This window comes from Lepidochelys kempii, chromosome 7, assembly GCF_965140265.1.
Source record: "Lepidochelys kempii isolate rLepKem1 chromosome 7, rLepKem1.hap2, whole genome shotgun sequence".
Lineage (NCBI taxonomy): Eukaryota > Metazoa > Chordata > Testudines > Cheloniidae > Lepidochelys > Lepidochelys kempii.
In genome coordinates, this window is record NC_133262.1 from 107,345,583 (window position 1) to 107,360,753 (window position 15,171).

General features: G+C 37.6%; 1 protein-coding gene across 8 annotated transcripts in view; it reads left to right on the plus strand.

Annotated features, from left to right (window-relative positions):
• The window catches only part of ATE1 (arginyltransferase 1), a 183,975-nt gene that overhangs the window by 23,756 nt on the left and 145,048 nt on the right, over positions 1-15,171 (plus strand). For 5 of the 8 annotated variants that reach the window (XM_073354189.1, XM_073354191.1, XM_073354192.1 and 2 more), the window contains exon 7: positions 242-370. The exons of the other annotated variants lie outside the window; for them this stretch is intronic. In XM_073354189.1, coding sequence (XP_073210290.1) covers positions 242-370 — 129 coding nt within the window. The remainder of the gene's footprint in view (positions 1-241; positions 371-15,171) is intronic. 8 annotated transcript variants of the gene reach the window in all.

Sequence of the window (15,171 nt, forward strand, 5' to 3'; positions counted from 1 at the left end):
AAATTAGTACTTGCAGTATGACAGCCTTATATAAAATCTAATTTAAAATATCTGTAATACTTTAATATCACACTCCTTTCAGGTTATGGGGTATACTTGCCTTACCCCATTTAAGATATGATGCTAATGGCTGCGGCTTTGAAATTGCTTTGAGGAGATCTTCCACTAGCCTTACCTTCAGGAGCATATAATCTGATAAGATGCATTTAAATATTTTGCTTGTATTTTCCTTGCTCTGAAGGTGAGGTTAGTACCTGTCTCCTTTGAAGACCCACAGTTCAAATCATCCTTCAGCCAGTCAGCTACTTTATTTGCCAAGTATCAGATGGCTATACACAAGGATACACCTTCTGAATGTGGCGAGTATGAGGTACAGTTCACTGCATGCACCTTTACCAATATTTTTTGATAATGTTCAGATAAGTGGTAGCAAAGGGTACCTTTGAACTAGTCTGCACACTGAAAACTGTACTGCTATTACAAGTTGGGAAGGAAAAAAATAAAGCATTGTTGCATTCAGTATTTGTGCCAGGTTTTAGCTCAGAGGAAAATTTCTCAGCAGGAGAGAGACTGGATATGTTATTGCAATCATAACAAAAAAAATACTGACACCAGCAAGTAAATAGAGCAGTTGTACATGGTTTAATTAAGGAAATTTGCGACTGACATCTACAGTGAAAACAATGAATCGCAATGTGATGACTAAAATATTGTTTACCTGAGTTAGAAAATGTGTTAGATTCAGGATACTGTTTGGTAGCTGTGACAACTTCACATTTCAGATGCCATTCTTCGCTGTATTTTGACATGTTACTTTTTACGGCTTTTTTTTTTTTTTTTAACATCTCTGTTTTGTTTTTACTACATTGCTAATGACATCATATATGGTCTGTTTTTTCCACTGCGAAAGCCAAATTAGCATTAAGAATATGCTTCAGACTGGTGGTTGCACACTCAACAAGAATACAAAGATTGTGGAAGAAGCTTGCTTTTTAAACCCCAAAAAGTGTTTATCCGATTTTAATCCTAGCTAACCACATAGAATGTAGGTGATTTCCTAAGAGGCGACATTAAACTTTAGCTAGCAAACTTTACAGAATTCGTGTCTTGTAATCTAGTTCTCTCTTTTCCACTGGGCACAAGTATAAAGTTAATATGTATCCCTTATCTAGTCAGAAACCTCTTCCAAAGTTATACTTAGCTAGAGCATTTCATTCTTAGGAATAAGATTGTACTAGCAGAGGTGGTATCAGATAACTCATGGTTGCTTTCCACCTGGAATAATAAATAGAGTAATTTTTTCATTTGTTTTCAGGACAAAAGTTTTTAAAACATTTAAGGGAGGTCAGAAGGGCGTTACTGAAGGATGTTGAAAATACCGGACTGTGAAGCCAAGAACTCTGATTTTTCACTTCATTTGATATCATAGTTTTTTTATAGTTCCTAACATAGTGAAATCTGAATAATGTTTAGTCATTCCTTTCACTGGCATAACCATAGGTGGTTATACTGCAAACCATGGAAAGCAATACTGGGGAAGTGGTCTAGTTTGGACTCTAATGTTCATGGTGGTTAGATCATGAAATTGCTCTTGCTTGGGGTATAATGACTCTTTCCAACTTTAATGTCTTGAGTTTTAGTCTGACACAACATCCCTGATCTTTTTCGCTCCAAAGATCTTGCTGACACACAGAAGCAGAGATCAGAACCTGCTACTTTTAATTTCGTCTTGTTCTTTATATTAAAAAATGAATGAAGAAGTCTTCATATCATAAAGAAGCCTTAAAGGACAAAATCAAAATAGCTATTTGATTTGCAGTTCATCTTTGAACTAGGGATCAGGAATTAGGGGTTGTCATAAATATAAAGGGAAGGGAAACCACCTTTCTGTATACAGTGCTATAAAATCCCTCCTGGCCAGAGGTAACATCCTGTAACCTGTAAAGGGTAAAGAAGCTCAGCTAACCTGGCTGGCATCTGACCCAAAGGACCAATAAGGGGACAAGATACTTTCAAATCTAGGTTGGTGGGGGAAGGTTTTGTTTGTGCTCTTTGTTTTACGTGGTTGTTCTTGCTTGGGACTGAGAGAGGCCAGACAAAAATCCATCTTCTCCAACCCATCCTAATCTAAGTCTCCAATATTGCAACCAGTATAGGTAAGCCAGGCAAGGCGGATTAGTTTCTTTTGTTTTATGTGAGTTTTCCCTGTGTTAAAGAGGGAGGTTTATTCCTATTTTCTGTAACTTTAAGGTTTTGCCCAGAGGGGGATCCTCTGTGTTTTGAATCTGAATACCCTGTAAAGTATTTTCCATCCTGATTTTACAGAGGTGATTCTTTTACCTTTTCTTTAATTAAAATTCTTCTTTTAAGAACCTGATTGATTTTTCATTGTTCTTAAAATCCAAGGGGGTCTGTGTTCACCTGTACCAATTGGTGAGGATTCTTATCAAGCCTTCCCCAGGAAAGGGGGTGTAGGGCTTGGGGGGATATTTTGGTGGAAGACATCTCCAAGTGCGCTCTTTCCCTGTTCTTTGTTTAAAACGCTTGGTGGTGGCAGCATACTGTTCAAGGACAAGGCAAAGTTTGTACCTTGGGGAAGTTTTTAACCTAAGCTAGTAAGAATAAGCTTAGGGGGTCTTTCATGCAGGTCCCCACATCTGTATCCTAGAGTTCAGAGTGGGAAGGAACCCTGACGGGTGATATGAGACTCGGTAGCTCTTTGGACAAATGCGAGAGGTCTACCATAGGCTTTGATGGCTGTGGGCCCTGTTGATTTATTTTAAGAGGGAGATCTGAAAACAACGATTTGTAAAGATGGCTTGGTAGGAATCCTAATTTTCCCTGTCTCAAGGTATCAAGAGTGCCATGAGGCATTTATTTGAATTTCAGAGTGGAAAGAAGGTGAATTTCCAAGAACAACTTAGCGCTTGTTCATCCGCCTCATCCTTACGTAGAAATACAGTGTAATGTGATCCACTTGAATGATTTTACTATTTTTTTTCTTGATAGCTTGAGTATCAAGGCTACGTGTAGTTCCCTGCTTGGGAAGAAAGACCTAGTGCCTTATTCAAAGCTCATTGAAGTGAGTGGAAATACTTCTACTGACTCCAATGCCATGTTTCTCAAATGCATCCACCAGGGGCTTTTCTTGTGACCGCAGCCTCCTGGGTGATGAGTGGGGAAGGGCAAAGCAGCCATCCTTCCCCAGGGCCACCAGCAGGAGCTGGTCCTTGCTGTTTTCTGGAACCACAAACACGTAGGAGCAGGCAACCAGTGTGAGTTCCCCACATTCGTGGGGGTGGTGGGGCTTGGACTTCGGCCCTGAGTTGGTGGGCGGCAGGCTCTGGCCGTGTGGCGGTGGACTCCATCCCCCAGCTGCAGGGCTTCAGACTCCAACCCTGGCTCACCCTCCCATCGCCCCTGGCCCGTCCTGCCTGCCTCCCTCCCTACCTCCTCCCCATCTAGGGCTTAATTTGTCCCCCAGCTTGCTGGGGCTGAGTAAGTCTGCTGTGAAAATTGATATTAACAAATATACAAATATCACTTTTCACAGTAGCAGTTTTACTAGCTAGCACGTCTTTTAAAAAAAAAAAAACAACCAAAAAAAGCAAAACATGCAGAGCATCTTATTTGTGTTTCTATTCTGTTTAGGTCCAGTAAGGAACAGACACAACTGTATATTACTTTTATTATTGAGTCTGCAAAAAAAAAAAAAAAAACCTACATAAATAAATTACCATGATTTGGACATGTATATGTGCATATTTATTTGTTTTTCCTAAAATTAAGTAAGTATTTTAGGAAAAAGTGTCAGTGTAGCCACCAGCAAGAGTTGGTGGCTGCACCCTGAGGCCACGAAAAAGTTTGTTGTGAGAACCCCTGCTCTAATGACCTTGGATCAGGCCCCTTGAAAGCAACAGTAAGTCTCCTTTGGTAGAAGTCATTTTGGGAATTGTTTGCCCGTAGGATTTCTTGATCCACCATTAACATGCAATGAGGCAGAGCAGGGTGACCGATGAAGTAGCTAGGGGAAATGCAAGATGTTGTGTGACCACAACCAGTTGCCTCTCATGTCTGCTCCAGGGTGGATTTGATTTAAATCATGATTTAAATCACTAGTCAGGAAGACTCGATTTAACCATGGATTTCTTCATAAAAGTGCATTCTTGTTGGTTGTTATAATCTTAATACATATTCTTCACAAGTCAGAGATAGATGTAGGTTTCATTTTTAGAAGGTACACACTATCCATTTTTTAAGTGATTTGTTTTGAAATCTTTTCAGATTAGCTTCACAGCTATATCAGAAAATGAATGATTATTTGGTTATTTCATTTACCAAAGATAATTGAAGCAGATATTTATGAAGTCATTGGGAGGTGAACTATCTCCAATTCAACAGGTTAAGCATCAATATTTGGAGGATTTTCTTGCGATGCTGTATTAGGAGGAGAACATCACCAGACAGTTAAATAAAACAATTTAAATGTCTAAAACAATGTTATGTATTCTGGATTTTTTTTCTTCAACAGCAAACATATAATATTTTAACAAAACAAGCATATGAATTTTTGAATTTAGTTAAATATTTGAGTTTTTTTAAAATCAGGTTTGTTTTTGTTAAAATAAAATATTAAAAAAAAAAACCCACAAAAATTAAATCGACTATGTCAGCCAGGTCAACATGAGAAATTTAAAATATTGGCTTCTGCAGCTAACTCAGTCATCTTCAGCTTCATTTTCCTGTTTGTTCATAATCTGGAAAGGAAAAACAAGCTTTCCTGCTTTTTCAGGTCCCAAACGATTTCTCAGTTTGGAATGAATTAGTCCAAAGGAAGAAAATATTCTTTCTACGCCGGCAGAAGAAGCTACTGCTGTTAAAAGTGAGATTATCACTTCAACAGTCTCTGAATCCAACTGCTTAAGTGACTTCCACCAGTTCACTTAAAACATCATCAACAAACACAGACAGTATTTCTTGAAAGGTTCTTATTCCCAAACTGGGTCTCTTTTACGGCCTGCTGCCATTATAGGTTTTCTGGTATGGAAGATCTCAAATCAATGAAGTCTACACTCAGAAAGACCTCTAGACTTCTGGAATATGCTGCCCAAACAGTTTCACTTTTGTTTCTACTGCTTGTCCCTCCCTTCTCACATTTATCTCTAGACTTCTTCTGCTTGTCCAGATCGGTTCCGTCCCCAACAATCTTCTATTCATTGAACTTTTTGAAACTTTGCACTTTTAGAGAGAGATAAGGGATTGACTCTGTGTACACAGATTTGCAGAGGGACAATATGGTTGAAGTCTGTTATTTGTCACCTCTATATAGTTATTTTATTTTAAAAACATTTTTTCTATTAACAAGCATGTTTGAGAACTGCAAAACTAAGCATCTCTGATGGTATCTTCTAGACTGAGCACTGAGTCCCATTGGGTAGATAGAAAGATTTATCTAACTAATCTTTACAGAAGTTCCTGGAACCCAATCAGACTGCATCCCTAATCCATGAACTATTGGAACTCATTTACAAAACTTTTCTTAAACATTACATGAATATATTGTCTCATACTATAGAACTATAATTTATAATCCCTATTCCATGATGAGAGAACTTTGAGCTGTAATGTAGCTTAATTAAAACTATCTTTAGACAGGTTTTTCCCTAAAAAAGCATTTTGTCAAAAAAAATAATCTGATAAAAAAAAAATCACTGATTTTTATTCACCCTGGTCTGCCCTGACTTAGTTGTTGTACGGTAGGAACAAACAAATATGACAGGAACCAGTGCTCGGACATTGGGCAGAGAGGGTTTTGTTTTGGTTCCTGAAGGAAATAGTCCACAGAGTGGATTCTGCATACTGTTTGTTACATATTAGAAGCCCCTAATTTTTCAGACTATGAGGGATAAGGAAGATGTCCTCAAGTCCTTGATCTGAGTCACTTGTAGGAGAAGATGGAAATCACCACATACAAGATTTAAGAGCTCTTAAAACACTCTTTTCTCTCCTCTTTTATTTATTTAATAAATCATACAGACATTAAAAAAACCCACTTTCTGGAGCCAAGCACTTCCTTGAGTGAACATAGAATTAATTCTCTCTCCCCTGCGAAAGGCCTCTTATCAGGGTAGCCACCAGAGTGGATGAGTTTAAACTGATAAAAGCTAAGTAATGCAGAGTAAAGACTGAATAAAGAACAAAGACCCCTACTTCAAAAAGTTAGGTCTTGTCTATTGTATTGTATTGTAGCACATATGGGTGTAGTGGATAATCTTTCTGCTCAGGAAGATAGTACCACAATTCACATATTTGGAGTATGGACTGGTGCCAGTTCAGAAACTTTTCTAAGTTTTAAATTCAGAAACCAACCTCCTGAAAAAATTATGGGACACATTTCACATGCTCTTTCAGGAAGATGATCCTGATATGTTGGCATAGGTATATACTGTGTACTCACATTGATTATTTTTTTTTGTAGCTCAAATATTTCTCATTGCAGCAGATGTCAGTTTTAGGAATAAAATAATTTTGTGACTGACAGAAAAAACTAAAGATGAAAGTTGTAAAGTAGTTAATAAAACTCTTAATCTGTAAAACTGAGTACTGCTAATATAACATGAAAGAACATTCACTTCCATGCAGATTTAAGATGAGAACATGTCCCTTTACATCTGGATGTCAAATGAGAAGGGGGATAATGAGCCTTCTCTAAGAATATCAGATTGACTGGATTTCCTGTAGCATGGCACAGGCTGCAACTGTCCTAGCGCTCAAAGACTTTTTGAAGCACTGGCTGTTTAGTCCCATTCTGAGACCAGTGCTCAGTGCCCTCTAGAATATTCAGTTTAATTTCCTTTCCAACCATGGTTAGCTAAAAATACTAGAATAGTGCCTTTCATTCATACCTCTCAAACTGCTTTACAAAGGAAGGGAAATATAATTATCCACTTTAAGTTGGAGAAACTGAGGTGGTTGGTGGAAGTGGTTTGCTGTCAGAACAGGCTTTCTTTTTTGGTATGTTCCTTACTCCTAGGTTAGTATGTCTAACCATTGCAGTGATGGAACTGAATATCCTTCTCAGTTGCAGCTGAAGGAATTGTTCGCAGAGATTGTAAAACTCTCTGTGGGTTGGTCCTCATTTGTTTATTTTATGAGTAATATGCTGGTTCTGGAGCAGGTCCTCAGGGTTCCTCTTCAGCATGGATCACAAGGATTTGGAGTATCAAAATCTCAGTTTTCAACAATGGGCTTTAAAAGGAAAAACTTACTGGTGCTGGAAGAAAGACTGGAGGTGCTCTTTAAGTATATGGTCAAGAGTGAGACTTATTGACTGAGGTATTATTACAGATGGAATCTGATTGATATTGACATGCCTGCTGAAGAGTTTTTCTGGATACCTGAGAAAATTATCTCTAGGTCTTCCCCTCTGGGCACTATCCCTGAAGTTTCATTTGTTGAACTGGAATGAAATTGAACTGTAAACTTTGGATGATTTTGTAGAGTCTAATAAGCTGACCATTTCCCTTAGGCTTTTATGACGTCTGATATAGGCTATGTCTACGCTAGAGAGCTTACAGCAGCACAGCTGTACTGCTGTAAGATCTCTTGTGTAGTCACTCTATGCCAATGAGAGAGAGCTCTCCTGTCAACATAATTAAATCGCCTCTAACAAGCGGCAGTAGCTATGTTAGCGGGAGAAGCTCTCCCGCTGACATACCACTGTGCACACTATTACTTATGCTGGTGAAACTCATGTCACTTAGAGGGGTGTTTTTTTCCCTCAATCCTGAGCGACAAAAGTTTTGCTGACATAAGTACTAGTGTAGACATGGCCTTAGTCAACTCTTCTGGACGACTTCAAGTGTCTGGTCCAGCATGTATAGCTGTACTAATTTGAAAGAATAAATCTTGTATCTGGCTCTGGTAAATAGTGAGTATTTCATGCTTGACTTGAGGGCAGTATGTGAGTGGAACTTGTGCTGTGGCCAATACCCTTTTGCGCTTGCTTGATAAGATTGCAAAAATGACAAAAGCCAGATATTAAAAATCTCTTATATGCCATGAGTTCCTTTATTATTATATAAAAAAGGATGCTTTTTAAGACTGTATTGCTAGATTTTTTTTTAAAGGAACTTTAACACTGAATTAAAAAGTTTCAGGAGCTAGTTGACATTGGGGGGTGTTCTGGGTGGTTTTTAAACCTTGATTTAAATTGGGTTGTCTTTCCAAAACTACAGCTATTTGGTGTGATATTTTTGCTCTGTCAGTGTGCACAACTCTACCTGAGCATGTGCACAAGAGAGAATAAATGACAGTATTCTGAACAGGAAGTTAGTGTGGTGTATTAACTCTTGTTTTATTCTCTAATTTTTCTCCTTTCTTTTAAATTGAAAAGGCGAGCTTTGCCTTCCTAATAAACAATTTCTTTAGTGGCCCGTAATTAGACGCTCTACCTTCCTGCTCTGTGCAATGACAGTAGAACCACAAGACTAACACAGTTCCTTTAAAAAGAATACCAGTTTGTTCAGTCGAGTTCAGTGACTAGCTACTAGTCAAAACTGACTGAAATAATTGAACAGAAAAGAGCCGTGTGTTGCTGTTGTCTGCTTCATCTGGCAGTCAAGTTTTTCCCTTAAATTTTTTTTTTTTTTTTACATTCTACAAGTGCAAGACAGTCTCTTTTTGGTTCCCAAATCTCAGGGTTTATGTAAATTCATAGCTAGGCTAGTTGTAAGACTGAGCTCTACTTGTAGCAAAGTATGTCATAGGTTATATATTTTGCTAATTTCTTATTCCAATTAAGGTATTGTTAATTTTGGATATTAATCTCTAATAGGTTTGTCAAAGACCACAAACTTATGGTAGTATAGCTATATTAAATATAGAGCTGAAAGGAAAAGGAAGGGAGACCATTCACTTTTTAAAAAGTGATTCTGATGCTATGTCTCATAGCTTTGTTTTTTGCTCACCACCGTTGCCAATCTATTTCTACTGGACCATTGCCAGTATCAAAAATCTCTCTCTCTTTCTCTGTAAAATACATATTCACTTAACCTTTTCTCAGTTGCCAGTTACAGTATTTTGTTTCCAACCTCCCCTTATTCAGCAGTGTTCTGGAGACAGCAGTCTTTTCGCCCCTCTAGCAGCATTTCTCAGTATAGTCTTGGTGACAACTTTATTTCTAGTTTTCACCTCTGAGATTGCCATTCTCCTTGTAAGATTATCACACTTCTTTTGGACCAAAACTGAACAGAAAAATCTTTGCTGACTCACTTGCCAGTCCTGTTCTGAGGTGGCTGTGTCCCCCCCGTTCCTCGCCCCCCGCCACTATACATCTTGGCTACCAAATAACTTCTTGTACCTTGTGTTAACTTAAGCCCCAATCCTGCAAACCTTTACACATGTATTTAACTATACTACCTTGAGTAATCTTATTGAAATCAAAACAACAACTCTCAGTAGTAGAGTTAAGCACATGAATAAGTGTTTGCGGGATCAGGTCCTTAGAATTTAAACTCTTTGAACAGGGGCTCTCTTACTTTTTAAAAACCCTGTATTTTTACAGTACCCAGCACAGCAGAGCCAAACCATGGTCATAGCCTTTGGTCACTGCGGTAATACAAGTAATGATTCTGCAGGGCATTGAGCACATTCCAAACCCAACTTTCCCTCCACCCTCTCACTGTATCTTTCCATTCTTCCTTATGCAAAAATACCTTCTTCTTTGTCACTTTTGAATTTCAGTTTTCATTTACTTACATTGCGTACTTAAATTCATGTTCAGCTTCCTTCCTTCTTTCCTTCCTGAGTTTTAGTAGTAAACTAAATGATCAACAATCTTGTCTTCTGTGCACTGAATACACTAAAATTTGTAATGTTTTTCTCTTCTGCCTCTTATTCATATATGCACCCAATAGAGTGCTCACTCGCTAATGATATTTTCACCTGTATAATTGAAATTTTGAAATAGTTAATGTACAGATATCGAAATAGCAATCATTTTAAAAAAGGCAGTCATTTTTAGTCCATTGTATTTCATAAGTATTTTGCTCAACATCCCTTTTATTTCCTTCTAAACAGCACATATAATCACCTAAACAAGACCTTAGTGTTACTTGTTGCATGATCATTTGTTACACCATATTCATGGCTGAAACCCTAGTGTTAAAGCTGCTCTCATTTTGTAAAGATTGTGCTGAGCAACTATATATTTTATTTTCCCATTGATACGTTTCTTATTAATGATACATTGATAATTGCATATATGGACACAATATACTAATCAGTGAGTTTAGTAAACCTATGTTAGTTGTGAATCAAGTCTCCTTCCCTCTTTGTCAGTTAAAAATACTGTCTACATTATATGTCAACTTGTTGTACTCAAGTCAGTTTCAGGATTTGTTTAAGGTTAGCGTCCTACTGGATTTTGAGCATTTGCTGTCAGTGTCTATCAATACAATGGTTTCTATGATTCATTGTAACAGATATGCTGGAGGTGAGAGTCCTGGTGGAGGTAATCTAGTTCCAAGCCCCACTGATTGCGACAACATATTAAAAAAGTAATGTTGTGATTGGTTCTCTAGTTGAAGACATTTTTTTCTGTGATATCTTCTTCAGAATCTTTATAGCTCTTCCAACTGGTTGGCAGAGAAAATGGTTGCTTTGGAGCATGCTTGCCCTTTGCCAAAAATGCTATAGTTTCTCCTGGAATCCAAGGTAGTTTTAATTGCCAACAACAATATTTTTTCATCTGTGCTTTCATCTTGACTTGAAAACGGCAACCATTTGGCACGTAAATCTTGCATCTCTTAACTATTCCCTTTGTCTAGATTTGTTTACTATCAATTGCACTACCCTTGGAAGACCACTTAAAAGCTACAGACAGCAATGTCGCTTGCTTGGAGATGTTAGCCATGTGTAGAGCATGTTACTCCAGTGCTTCAAAGTTTGCAGTGGCCATCTCTTTGCTTCCAGGTGCAATTCAAGTGCTGATGTTAATATGTGAATTCCTAACTACTACAGGCCAGCCCTCCATATGCTCATTCTAATAGAGTAAATGAAGCAAGGTTCCGGTGGGGGGAAAAAGACATGATTATATGACTGAAAGCTCTCAGTGCATTATAAGTAAGTAGAGGTGTATGTGAACTGGATTTTTTTTGCTTTGGGGAGAGTGTCACAAATTTGAGTTTTCTTTGGTTTTCTTCCAGAATAAAAGTCTTTGAAACTTTCTAGAAGCTAAAATTAGGAAAAAGTTGATCAAGACATTTTGTTTTGACAAAATCTAAACATTTCTTTCTGATTTTGACTTTCTTCATTTTATAATATGAAATAAACTGAAAAAGTAATTTCAAAATGGAAAATCAAACCATTTCAAAAAAGTTGAAATGGGATGTATTGACCTTATGAAATGCTTTTTAAAATTTTTTTTTTAGTTTCTAAATGAATTTTTATTAAAAGGCAACACACTTCCTCAAGATGCCATGCTTTCGATGAATCAGTGGTTTTCAGAGGAAAAATGTTCTATAGGAAAATTTCCAACCAGCCCTACACATGGAGGGCCAGAACTAGTGTTCCTGGGTGGTCTTGATTCTGGTATTTCCTGAGTTTTGGGTGCTTGACTTTCCAGTCTCAACTTTCTTTTAACATAGTTTTTATATATATAGGTTATTTTAAAAAGAGAAAAAATAAATTGTATTTTGTGCAATTGTAGGATATTTGAACATTCAGGAACTTTAGTATTAAGGCTCCAGCAAGGTTCACAGAACAAAATACAGACAAGAAATGGTGATATTTGACAGTTTTTATAGCACAATTAAATCTGAAAGGCTTTAAGGGGGATAACAAAAGTCTCCTTTCTGACCCCAGGGTCATCATCCGACCAAATTTCAAGTTCCTGCTGCAAACTCTGGTGATGGTAGAGCTCTTAAAAAGAAAAAGTCAAAACATAGTTATAATGGAAAATGTTAGGCAATATGAATATAGAGTTTGCCTCCACTCCTTGTATCATAAATTTGCTACTATATCAGGCTTCAGCTTTCCTATAATCATACCTTTTAGTATGTAGAAAGATGCTAATGAAATCAGTACTGCAAGGATTTATTTACAGACTTAACAAAATTATTTACTTATTTGTACTGAACTTGGGTGGTGGTTATGTGGGTTTGGTAAACCAAAGGAAATGATTCAAGCCATAAAGTAAGAGGAGAAATTACTAACGGTAGGAAAAAGTAAGTATAGATGTGACCTCTGTAATGAATAGCAATTTAACATGATGTTCTGATCACTGACCAAAAGTAAATTGCAATGTATATTTTGGAGAACTTTATCATACCGTACAGTGAACCGTAATGGATTTTGTGCAACCCTCCATTAAACAAGTTTTTAAAAAGTATTGATTTTTTAAATCAATGTCAGATGAACACAGTATCATTTAAAACATTTAAATACAGTATCATTTAAAACGGAATTCTACAGATTACCAGGAGATCAAGAATATTATAACTGTTCAGACAAAGTGTAGTAAATGGAATTTTGTTCACTGATTGTGTTTTGAAATGTTTTTAGAGTTACACATTTGTATTTGTCTTTGAGTGAGTAGGAAGGAGAAGTGGTTTATGAACTTGTGATATTGTTTGGTGATGTGAGTAATTTTCATGTTGAAAAAGCAATGTGGTGGTAAAATCAACTCCATTTTTCTTAGGAGCATTAATCTTAATTTTCTGCAGTAAACTATTATAAACCTTGCATACACTTAGAAAATGTATATGAAAATATTGGCTTCTTTGTTAAACCCATACACAACTGTGTATTCAGAAATCAACCTGAGGTCAAACTCAGATGAACTATTCACTGAAAAGTACATTTAAACTATGATATTGTCACCTCCTTATTTTTCTTCATCTCAGAAAGACATCCAGTGGCTGCCAATATATAAATATTAGAACTTGCCTCTGAGCCACAATGACTATGAAAATGATAGAGTAAGATAGTTGCTATGAGAGAGTAAATAATTCACTGTCATGGTATTGAAAGTAGACAGTCATATTGTATTTCCATAATGAGAAATTAGTACAACAATATTGTTTGATTTATAAATGAATTAGATTTGTCTGACTCATCTAGCTTATTCGCTCCTCCAGACAAATGAGTTAAGTCAACTAATATCTAAAAACACTCCACAATTCAATACCATTTTGCTTTCCGATGTGATCTAGAGGAATTCGTTTCTCAGTTCCTATGACTTTGCTAGGCAATGTTAGCAGAATATCAAAATACACAATGCAAACTTTTCTTTTGTTTACTAGTTATAGTTTCAACAACAGAGGGATTTGACAAAGTGTATGTGCGCTAGTTGGTCCAGGAGAATAAGGTGTTAATTCCAGTTTACCCCTCTGCTTATGCAGGTGCTCAGGGGAAAAGTTGAGTGACTCTCTTGTTACAGGGATTGGGAAGAGAGAGGGATTGGGAATTTCCCTGAGGCACAGGAGTCAAGGAGAGGTCCAAGAACACAGCAGAACCTGGTTGATATGACTTCCTGATGTGTGGCTTTGTTTACTTATTTAAAAAAAAAAAGTGTGAATCAGAATAAAAAATGAGTTCAGGAGGTGTATAATGATTTATCCATACGTCTCCCATTGCTGTTATTGCAGTCTAGTGGTAGCTGTGTTGGTGCTAGGATATTAGAGAGACAAGGTGGAAGAGGTAATATCTTTTATTGGATCAACTTCTGTTGGTGAGAGAGAGATGTTTTTGAGCCACACATTGCTCTTCTTCAGCTCTGGGAAAGGTACGCTGAGCATCATAGCAAAATGCAAAGTGGAACAGATTGTTTAGCTTAAGTAGTGAGCACATATTGCAAGGGATCGCTCAAGCTAGAGGGGCCTGCTAACACCTCTGCAGACATGGGACAAAAAGATGGGGTTAGTGGGTGACAGATTGTTGTAATAAATCATAAATCCAGAGTCTGTTCAATCCATGATTTTTAATGTCTAGCAGAGTAATGAATTTAAGCTCCCAGGCTCAACTTCTGAAATGGTTGTGCAGGTTTCCTTTGAGGATGAGGACTGATAAGTCAGATGTGGCATGATCGCTTTGTGAAGTGATGTGGTACTTTTGTCTTCTATCATTTTCCTGTAAGTTCATTCAAAAGCGTAGTGATTGTCTGGTTTCACCCACATAGTAGTGGTTGGGGTTTTTAGTGCACTGGAGGAGGTATCCCACATGTTGTGATAGGCATATGAAAGGTGTGTTGTGGAGGGTGTTGATCACTGTAGCAGTAGAGATATATATGTCTGCAGGTTTTGCATCTGTTGTTCTGGCAGGGTCTGGTGCTGCTTTGGGTTGGTGTGTCCTGGTCTGTGGGGAGCTTGCTTCTGATGATGACTTGGAGGGTGTGGGGTGGTGTTTGAAGGCCAGAAAGTGGGGGGGTCAGGAAAGATATTTCTTTCAGGATGGGGTCCCCATTGAGTAGACGTTGTAGTCTGATATCCCGAATGAGTTCCAATGTGGAAAGTGAGAACGGGGTGTACAGTTGGAAGGGTTTTTCTTTTTTTGAAGCAGGTTCTTTCGGGGTATTTGGCTAGCCTATTCCATGATGCTATCTACTTCTGTGGTACAGTGTCCTTGTTTGGTGAAGGCGGTTTTAAGTTTGTTGAGGTGTATATCCTGGACTTCCTCCTCGGAGCACATTCTGTGGTATCTGAGTGCCTGGCTGTAGATAACCGATTTCTTGGTGTGTTCAGGGTGGTTACTGGCTCTATGAAGGTAGGTATAGTGATCCATGGGTTTCTCATGTATGGTTGCCTGTATGATTCCATTGTTGAAGCTGATTGTGGTGATTATTGCAGGGGACTGGACTAGAAGACCTCTCGAGGTCCCTTCCAGTCCTATGATTCTATGATTATTGAAAGTCATGAAGCTAGCACCCTGTATGCTACTTTGAAAATTTACCCTGCCTGTTTGTATTGTGAAAGGGTATCCAAAAATAAATAATATTTGTGATTGTAAACTTTACTAGGGGTGATGGATATTCCTAGTTTTTCAATGTAATATGCGTTACCAACTTAGTTACTATACTATGACTGTAATGTAGGGAGAAGAACAAATTATGTATACATCAAGTGTCAAATGATTGATTGAACTGCTTTGAGTAAAAGATGTATAAATGTAAGC